The following is a 10,540-nucleotide window of genomic DNA, read 5'->3' as shown; positions in this document are numbered from 1 at the left end:
ATAAACATAATTTGTAATCTCAGTGTTTCAGAAAATCTTTTTTGTGTGTGTGTTTTAAATTTTTTATAAATGCAGTTTGATTCTTTGCCTCAATACATTTAGGATTTTCATCTCATTAAAAAAGACCACCTGAAAAGCACCAGCCGACTAAGTATTATCTTTTGATAGATCTGAGTTGACTGACAGACATTGGAACAATGGATTTCCACTCATATATTGTGTTGTGGAAGAGTATGACAGCAGCCAAATATTGTGTTGCATGTGCATGTTTGGTCCCTTTGTTGTTAGATATGAATCTAGCACCTTCTGCTTAGATTGGACTGCTATTTTTCTGAATGTGTGTCTACAGGCTTAAGACAGACTAGGAGTGCAGCAAATGAGATGGAAAGCTACCTCTGCAGCAGTCTGAACACAGCACCTCTCTCTGCAGCTGCACAGAGTGTCATATCAGCCCTTCGGGTCCAGTATGTGCACAGAACAGACAGAAGCAGAGCTAGTGAGTCAGAAACGGAATATTCTAAAAAATATCAAGTTTTGGCCAACAGGAAGCTGCATTTTATTGGGTATTAACACTCAAGTTCAAACTTTTGAGCTAGACTTGGTGACTTTGAGAAAGACTAGTTCACAAACCGGTGTTAAAAATGGTTTAAATATTTTTCTGTCTGAGGGAATCTTTAACTATTAAAAATTACAGGCTTATCTGGTAGAGGTTTTGGACTGTCTCAGCAGCAAGACAGAGATGACAGAAATAAAGATTTGTTTGCAGGGAAAAACAGGTGAGTAATACCGCTGATACAGCATCTACAGTAAAAACAGTTTAATATTTAGATATTTGCTGTGCATATATTATGCCAATAATAATGTATACATAACTACAAATAAAATAACTTCATTTTACTTTATTTACATTTTAAAAGGTTGTTTATGTACAGTACATAGAAAGTTCCTAGTCTTAAACAAGTTTACACTGATAGTTTCTATTTTCTGATCATTTTATCTCTTATTTTATCTTTCTGTCTTTAGAACATTGGATTCTAATGATCTGGTGGAAGATTCAAACCACTTCAAGTTAAGTAATGAGACCAGTAATGAGAGGTTTGCACTGTACTATGCTGGTGATATGATAAAGCCCAACGTCCAGCCTTCTATACCGGGAGCACAGGGAGAAGATTGTTTACATATGTTCCGCTTAAATAGCATTGGGAGCCCTCAGGCTAGACCAGGCATTATGACAGAAGCAGAGATCCATAGACTGACCTTCAGGAAGAGGAGTTGGATTCAACCAGCAAGCCCCTCTGAAAAAGACCCAGTAGGTTGTGAACAACATGAGGCTCCAGTAAAGAAGTTCATCTTTGGGCAGCATACATTTCCTACTCATCCAGTATCTGGAGAAGAAGAAAAGAGGATTGATATTGTGGACAAGCAGCAGAGGACTGGACAGATAGAGCCATTTTGGAGTTGTCGATCGGGGTTGACAGCAAAAGATAGCAGTGAGTCTGTTTTGGAAGACATCTCAAAAGAGGCCAGAGCTGACCAAGCTGTGATCATACAAGTGCAGCATAGTAATCATATGTCTAATGTAGAGAAACCAACATCTAAGTCTGAGGACCTGGAGAGCAGCCATTACTGGCAAAATAGCAGAAACTCTGAATTGTCACTTCCAGTGGAAAGCTGTGTACATGCTGAAATATGTGGAAGTGTCTCTGTCCTCGAATGTGTGCCTGACACACCTGTTAGGTCAGGTGAAATACTGGACTCAGTGGAGGAAAAAGAAGACTGTGGCTCTGAAAGAAGAGAGATTACCAAGAGCAGAACAAGTAAGTACAGTGCTTGATGGTCTGCTAGACCGTACAATACATATTTTGAAAAATCTTCATATTGCAGCCCTACTATTTCACATGTAAGCCATTCTCCCAGTGTGTCAGCCTTATCAAGGCTGGTAATGTCTGATTTGCAAATAATTTGTTCTTGTAAACCAACCAAGTTTTATCAAGATTTACAAAATGCTGTTTAAAATGGTTTTAGATGGCATATAGCTTTTACCTTTTTTTTTTTGTGTCGGCTACATACAAGCTAATGATGCAACAAACAGACACTACCCACTGGGCAGAAATGAGATGCATGCTTCCACATGCCAGTGACAATGCTGAGACACTATTCACTCTTTTTATCATACACGCAGATTCTCCCCAGCCAGTTGAGAATACATTTCTGATGCCTGTTGGAGAGAGAGATGGAAAGGTGGAATCCACAGGACCCCCCACCAGTGATGGAATGCAGCACAGCATCCAGACCCACTCTCAGGTAATGTACTGACTCCAGTGCTGAGAGAAGGCAGTCCTTCTCTCAGATGTTATGTCATCAGAGATGTGTTTGTCTGATTTTCTGAATCTCAACATTCCTCTTTTTATCCACTTTTAAAAGTAATGCATTACAATATTGCGTTACTCCATAAAAAAGTAACTAATTACGTTACTTAGTTACTTTTTATGGAAAGTAATGCATTGTTACTTTTGCGTTACTTTTTAAATCTGGACAGGGCTTGCTTGTTTGTTTTTAAAATAAAAAAAATTCTATTTTTGGCAAATATATAAAAGCCTTTTCACACCAAAAGTGAAATGAATAAGCCTCAGGCTGAAGGGAAAGTAAATTTACGTCTGTACAGTAGAATGCAGAAGAAGAAACACACTTCAGCAATAAAAAAAAAACACACAAATGTTTGTCTAGAGTAATTTTTGCTTATTAGTATGGTTGAACTGGATCATCGAAAAGATAGCAGTGAGTCTGTTTTGGAAGACATCTCAAAAGAGGCCAGAGCTGACCAAGCTGTGATCATACAAGTGCAGCATAGTAATCATATGTCTAATGTAGAGAAACCAACATCTAAGTCTGAGGACCTGGAGAGCAGCCATTACTGGCAAAATAGCAGAAACTCTGAATTGTCACTTCCAGTGGAAAGCTGTGTACATGCTGAAATATGTGGAAGTGTCTCTGTCCTCGAATGTGTGCCTGACACACCTGTTAGGTCAGGTGAAATACTGGACTCAGTGGAGGAAAAAGAAGACTGTGGCTCTGAAAGAAGAGAGATTACCAAGAGCAGAACAAGTAAGTACAGTGCTTGATGGTCTGCTAGACCGTACAATACATATTTTGAAAAATCTTCATATTGCAGCCCTACTATTTCACATGTAAGCCATTCTCCCAGTGTGTCAGCCTTATCAAGGCTGGTAATGTCTGATTTGCAAATAATTTGTTCTTGTAAACCAACCAAGTTTTATCAAGATTTACAAAATGCTGTTTAAAATGGTTTTAGATGGCATATAGCTTTTACCTTTTTTTTTTTGTGTCGGCTACATACAAGCTAATGATGCAACAAACAGACACTACCCACTGGGCAGAAATGAGATGCATGCTTCCACATGCCAGCTGAGACACTGAGACACTATTCACTCTTTTTATCATACACGCAGATTCTCCCCAGCCAGTTGAGAATACATTTCTGATGAGAGAGAGATAGAGAGATGGAAAGGTGGAATCCACAGGACCCCCCACCAGTGATGGAATGCAGCACAGCATCCAGACCCACTCTCAGGTAATGTACTGACTCCAGTGCTGAGAGAAGGCAGTCCTTCTCTCAGATGTTATGTCATCAGAGATGTGTTTGTCTGATTTTCTGAATCTCAACATTCCTCTTTTTATCCACTTTTAAAAGTAATGCATTACAATATTGCGTTACTCCATAAAAAAGTAACTAATTACGTTACTTAGTTACTTTTTATGGAAAGTAATGCATTGTTACTTTTGCGTTACTTTTTAAATCTGGACAGGGCTTGCTTGTTTGTTTTTAAAATAAAAAAAATTCTATTTTTGGCAAATATATAAAATTTACGTCCGTACAGTAGAATGCAGAAGAAGAATTTTCAACACACTTCAGCAATAAAAAAAGACACAAATGTTTTTCTAGAGTAATTTTTGCTTATTAGTATGGTTGAACTGGATCATCGAAGGTCAGAAGCAAAGACATTGGTTAATAGAATGGGATTAAATACATAAAGGATATTTGTGTTTTAACATTTAATTATTGCAGGTTTGTATCATATTCTGAGTTGCATTATTTTTATTCATTTTGAGGAATAAGGAATCAGTTTTTTTTTTTGTGAGAGATGAATTCATGCATTTCATATTTATTTTTAACTACAGTAACATCTGATTTCTCTCAACATTGGGACAGGAGAGCTGTCAATCAATAAATTGGAAAAAAAAGTAACTTGCGTTACTTATTTGAAAAAGTAACTCAGATATTCTCTTGTAAATTAAAAAGTAATGCGGTACTTTACTAGTTACTTGAAAAAAGTAATCTGATTACGTAACTCGCGTTACTTGTAATGCGTTACCCCCAACACTGTTGCTAATAATATGCTAAATAAATGTTGGAAAGGAAGAAATAAGATTGTGAAACACTACTAGACCACAGCTCTGACATGTCTTTAGGCCTATAATTTCAGTTTCTGCTTGCTGTTTTTTCTCTCATATATTTAAAATGTTGTAAGGGAGACAGGTCAATTTAGCTCAAAGGGAATCATTTGGACAGAATCACTGAGTCGGCCAGCGATTCATTGAACGAGCCGTATATCGTCAACTCCGCATGGATGTTAATATCCAAAATGTAGTGAAAACTATTTATTAGCACAGTAACAAGATCGGCAGTTTAAGACATTAACTTGTAAGCACAAAACACAAGATAGTACTTTCCAATATAAATAAGAATTTATTGGATAAATCGAAGACATATAAACTAATCTAACACATAAATATACAGAATCATACATTCACACAAGTTGCAGAAAGAGAAAAAAGTGAGGAAAGAATGAGTTAAAGAGAGTGAAAATATGAAATCCCAAGACTTATCTAGACAAAGATCACTAAATGCTAGATAGTCTAAAAATAGCATGAACATTAAAAAGCCTCACTTATCTAGGGATCAGTTATCTAGTGTGCAAGAATGTTTTGATCCTGAATGCTTGGTGTAGTTTTATTTGAACTCCTTTCAAGGTGAAACAGCCTACTAATGAATAATGGAAGTCTCCTGCAGATGTCTGTTACGTAAAGAATCACAGGGGTCATTCAGAGGTTGAGAAGTACCAGGCGAAGACTTGTCCTAGCAGCGATAAAAGTGTGGGTGCATCAGCCTAATAACTGCTTTAGAAAGCTTTATAAGTGACAGACTGGGAACTGTGTGTACATATTCTCGTATTGAAGCTTTTTTTTAAGCTGATTTGTCTGGCACTGACAACCAAACTCTGAATAGGAGGGTTGTGTGTGGATGGCTGTCTGCTGCTGATTTAAGCTTTTTGAAGTTATGTAATTGGCTTCTATTTGAATTGTGTGGAATATTTTCTTCACATGTAATAAGAGCTCATTTGAACTCAAATGTCCTCTTCTTTAACTCTACTTGCATTTGTTGTCTTAACACATACAGGCTGGTGAGATGAAATCATTTCCAAAGCATAAATGTGAACCCCCTGGACCCTCACAGGAAGCTCCTAAGATCATTTCATCACATGAGTTGAGCAAAAAAACACTCGGAGCCCTCAGGTTCCCCTCGCAGCTCTTCCACAAGGCAAAAGTAAAGGGCTCAATAAAACTCTTAAAACCAAAACTTCTACAGCCCAATGTCAAGATGCAGAGACATCCTCTCCGACCACAGAAAGAATTAAAGAGTCAAGGATGCAATAAACCAAATCACTCCAAATCCCCAAAGCTCTCTGATCCAAGTCTGTCAGGATCCAAACGAAGCAATGAAATGCCTTCAGAAGCAGACAGAAAAGAAGATGGAACCACAGCAAGCACTAAAGGGGCCTTTAGTTTGACCTCTGATCCCAGGGTGTGTGACACAGGACGTCTCTCACAAGAGGAGAGAGAGTGTTTGTTAGAGGAGGCAGGAAAAGTCAAAGCATTTGTTGTTACCATGGTATACCAAGATGGCACCATACAATTGGACCCAGAACAGGTGTGATTACAGAGTCACTAGATGATATTCATTGAGCTAAATTATTAAAGGGGTCATATGATGCGATTTCAATTTTTCCTTTCTCTTTGAAGTGTTACAAGCTCTTGGTGCATAAAGAAGATCTGTAAAGTTGCAAAGACTAAAGTCTCAAATCCAAAGAGATGTTGTTAATAAAAGTTACGAGTCAACCACGCCTACCTAAAATGGCTCGTTCTAACATGCCCCCACATGTCTACGTCACGGAAGATTTGCATAACGCCGCCAAAATGTTCACGCAAAGAAAGTAGGCGTAAATTGTATTCTCGCTGTAGTATTGTTGCCGCCACCGCCATGCCGTGGAGACGCTGTGTTTCGTTGTGAAAGCGAAACTACTGAGATAGTGAATTGGTGGGTTTTTGTTAAATGTGAGCCAAAATCATCACAATTAAAAGAACCAAAGACTTAAACTACTTCAGTCTGTGTGCATTGAATTTATTTAATACACGAGTTTCACAATTTGAGTTGAATTACTGAAATAAATGAACTTTTCCATGACATTCTAATTTATTGAGATGCACCTGTACATCAACTTCGTGCTGTGGATCGCCGGATCGGCTTTCACCGTGGACGAAGCAGAGTCCAGCCCAGGGTCGTCACACGTGGTTGCCGCAAGCCCGCTGGCCGCGCCGTTCTCAAGCCCACCGGCCTCCGCTCACTCTAGCCGCTGGCCTCTGCTCACTCAGCCCGCCGGCCATTCCTCACTCTAGCCGCCGGCCGTTCCCCACTCTAGCCGCCGGCCTCCGCTCACTCTAGCAGCCGGCCTCCGCTCACTCTAGCCGCCGGCCTCCGCTCACTCTAGCCCGCTGTGTTTCGTTGTGAAAGCGAAACTACTTTGTTTGGTCTTCCAAAAGTGAAGTGACATGTGGCCAAGTATGGTTACCCATACTAGGAATTAGTGCTCTGCGTTTAACCCATCCTAAGTGCACACACACAGCAGTGAACACACACATACCGTGAACATGCACCCGGAGCAGTGGGCAGCCATTTATGCTGCGGCGCCCGGGGAGCAGTTGGGGTTTCGGTGCCTTGCTCAAGGGCACATCAGTCGTGGTATTGAAGGTGCAAAGAGAGCGCTGTACATTCACTCCCCCCACCTACAATTCCTGCCGGACTTGAGACTCGAGTCCGACTCTCTAACCATTAGGCCACGAACATTTCATTACACCAAATACACAAAATAATGTTCTTTTTTAGCAACATCATATGACCCCTTTAAGCTTTGGCTGTACTACAAATTTTGTTGGATATACTGTACACTACTGTTCAAAGGGGATGATCGTTTGACACTGAAGACTGGAATAATGGCTGCTGAAAATTCAGCTTCACCATCGCAAGAATGAATTACATTTTAAAATATTTTCAAATAGAAAACAGTTATTTTAAATTATAGTATTTCAGATTATTACAGTTTTGCTGTATTTTTAATAATCAAAATGCTTCTATAAAAAACATAAAACAAGTAATTAATTAAGATAGATTTGCTGCAAATTATGCTGCAAACTGAATGTTGTATGAGTGGTACTGTATGTGAGAATTAATGGCTGGATATATTCAATGTCTCTCCTAAAGAAGCTGAGCCCTTCAGTGTGTGGCCTTCTGGTTCTGCTAAAGAGGGAATTGGATTCCGAGGGACCACAGGACAGACCACCAGAGAGGGTGCTGTACCTTAGACTAGACCAGGCACCAGCTTGGGCCCAACAAGACTATACACAAAAGCAGGATGTCTTTACCAGGTGTGTTTGTGTTTGGAGAGGAAACGAGAAGCGACAGAGAGGTATTTACATGTAACTGCTGTCCTTATTGTGTCCTTGCTGTTTTTCTGTCACAGATGCCAAGTAGCATTAGTTATTTGTTTTCCTTTAAAGGGATACTGTTATAAATGTAATGTGGAATTGAGTGTAGGTGAGGACATTTGTGGATGCTGTAGGTGATGTTCAGTGTGTTTTACTTTGTATCTGTATGTCTGTGCGTTCTTAGAGAGATGCTCATGCAGATGCTGTGTGACACAAAGCCATTTGTATGCTTTAAAGCTAAAGACCTGCTTCGCACAGCACTGAAACACTTCAGCAAAGACTTGAGCTGGAAACAAGGTGGCACACAGTTTTTATTTTATCAGACTATTTAAACAGTTACCATGTTATATAGAATAGGAGCTCAAAAGACTACATTGAAAATCTTTTTTCAGCAGGATATAAACAATGTTTTAGGAGTTATTGTATTAAAACAGCACAAAGTTGATTTGAAAAGTGTGAAAATTCTTTATTATATTCTAACATTTTATTTACTATTTCTAAGTCAATGATTAAACAAGCAAATATGTGACATTTATTTTGTTAACTCATATAAACTTATATATTAAGTCAAATGTTCCTGCTTATGTTAAGACGCTCTTAAAATCATGCTTAAAATCAAGAGAGAAAAACTTTAAATGTTAACATTACAAAGAGTGAAAAATTTAAGGGGGTCTGAATACTTTCCGTACCCACTGTATAGACCTTTAATGAATCTAATTTTTAAAATGTGGGAACAGTAGTAATGTGGGTAATATTTTTTTCTGTGCAGTGTTGGGATGTCATGTGATGGATCCTCAGATTTCAGCATGGTTGTTAGATCCTGCCAATTCTGCGTCCTGCTTCCAGACCCTGCTTTGCAAGCACTACTCACATTCAGTTACGTCCACATCACTGCAACCTGTGCTTGGGCAAGCCAAGGTCAGATATACACACTTGATTCAACAAATGGTGTTCAGAAAAGACCGCAGCGGTGTGTCTGAATCTCGACTTTGAAATTACACTTTTACAGTGCCATTGTGCCTCTCTTTACTGCTTATCAGGTTACTCAAGTGATCTCAAACTTGTCTCTCTTATACAATCTAATGGTGGAACTGCATAACAAGCTTCAGGTAATTTAAAATTAATCTTTTCTAAATAAAGCATTATGTACAATGTTTCTCAGTTTTCTCTCAAGCTCTCAATTTTCTGTTTCTTTGTATGTAGACTCAGGGGCTGTGGCAGCTCTATTCTGGCATAGAACAAAAGATGATTCCAATTCTGGCAGGTCTGAGCAAACAGATTCTAGAGATAAAAAGTGAATGATTTAACTCCGAATGTCATTGCATTTCCTGATCTATTCATTTCATGGTATAATCATAAGTTTATTTCAATTTTTACTTGAAACAGTTCTAAAAAAACAGTTCTTTGTCTAATTCTTTAGTCACTTAATCGATTGAATAAACCTTTAGTACAGCACATTGTAAGAAAAATGATGAGGACGACGAAGATCTCGATGAAGATGTTTATTGCAGCATAGCAGTGACAAAGTACATGTAGTACCTTGGGTTCAACGGAGTCGGAATGAACCACGAACATCCTAAGCTCAAACATTTTATACACTTAGTTTACTACCCTCAATGTAAATTAAGTTGTTCCTGTTGTTACAGCTGTGGTCTGTATGTTAATTAAGTTCTAACACCCCTTTGTCTGAGGTGGTTCTCAGTGTCTCACACCTGCTCCCATTCTACAATTGGTCAACATTTGCTCAGGATGTGATCATCCCAAGTGATCTACAAACAACATCATCTTCATTATAATAATTAAGCCATTTTGGGAAATGAGCATGATCAAACATATTGTGGAGTGGAATCTGGGTCGGGGGAGACTATAGATTCTTACAGCACATTCATTCTTTATATCTTTAAATTTACTTTCACAGTCTGAAATGAAATGCTGTTTAAGAAGGGAGTTATATATCACTGTCTAATGAATTAGATTTAGTTTTGCATTTACAATAAAGCCAATAATTTTGACTTACTGCATTAACATTGTTCCCTCTCTCTCTCAGTTATGGAAAGCTATAAAATGCATGTGGACAAGGAGGCCATGAAAAATACTTCAGAGTTGCTAGGGGTAAGAGTGTGTATGATTCTATTATGATTCTATAAACAGCCATAAACCATGATTTTCTCAGGTCTGTCTTCCCTAAGGAAGAATTGAGGGTATATTGTGTGTAGTTAATATTAATGACTAGATCTACCACTGCTGGCATCTGCTTTCTCAAAAAGAACATTACCATCTCTTTTTATATCTCTTGCCTTCTCCCTCACGAATGCACATATATATTGTTTTCTTGAGTGCTTTGTGTACATTTATTTCATAAACTCCTGCACTCTTCACATTTCCTCCTCTTCTGTCATTCTTCTGCTTTGTACATCCCTCTCATCCTCCCTCAGTTCTCTCAGAAGAAGGGAATTGATTAAACACTTCAGGATTATTCTCTGTGGGGTGTTACTGTACCTTCTGTATTTGAAAGTGTCCAAATGAGCAGCAGCACCCTTCTAGCAAGGTTCTCTCTTGCGCTCTCTCTCTCTCTCTCTCTCTCTCTTTCTCAGTCTAAGCTGAAGCAGTTAGAGCAGGAGGCTCACCAGGCTGCAGGTCAGAAGTTCTTGGTGTCCAGCAGTGCACAGCTCAGACTGGTCAGTGTTTTTAAAAAGGC

The 10,540-nt window shown here is 38.7% G+C and overlaps 1 protein-coding gene across 1 annotated transcript in view; it reads left to right on the top strand.

Annotated features, from left to right (window-relative positions):
- Positions 1-381: 381 nt before the first annotated feature.
- The window catches only part of poln (polymerase (DNA directed) nu), a 55,254-nt gene continuing 45,095 nt past the window's right edge, over positions 382-10,540 (top strand). Inside the window, exons 1-12 of the mRNA XM_016248295.1 lie at positions 382-496; positions 695-776; positions 1,024-1,817; positions 2,183-2,304; positions 5,480-6,010; positions 7,619-7,782; positions 8,027-8,139; positions 8,612-8,760; positions 8,883-8,951; positions 9,046-9,106; positions 9,890-9,954; positions 10,437-10,520. Of these exons, the coding sequence (XP_016103781.1) occupies positions 382-496; positions 695-776; positions 1,024-1,817; positions 2,183-2,304; positions 5,480-6,010; positions 7,619-7,782; positions 8,027-8,139; positions 8,612-8,760; positions 8,883-8,951; positions 9,046-9,106; positions 9,890-9,954; positions 10,437-10,520 (2,349 nt within the window). The remainder of the gene's footprint in view (positions 497-694; positions 777-1,023; positions 1,818-2,182; positions 2,305-5,479; positions 6,011-7,618; positions 7,783-8,026; positions 8,140-8,611; positions 8,761-8,882; positions 8,952-9,045; positions 9,107-9,889; positions 9,955-10,436; positions 10,521-10,540) is intronic.

The sequence above is a fragment of the Sinocyclocheilus grahami genome, unplaced genomic scaffold (genome assembly GCF_001515645.1).
Source record: "Sinocyclocheilus grahami isolate Dianchi unplaced genomic scaffold, SAMN03320097.WGS_v1.1 scaffold24.1, whole genome shotgun sequence".
In the NCBI taxonomy this organism is placed as follows: Eukaryota; Metazoa; Chordata; class Actinopteri; order Cypriniformes; family Cyprinidae; genus Sinocyclocheilus; species Sinocyclocheilus grahami.
This window is presented reverse-complemented; position numbering and strand designations above follow the sequence as displayed.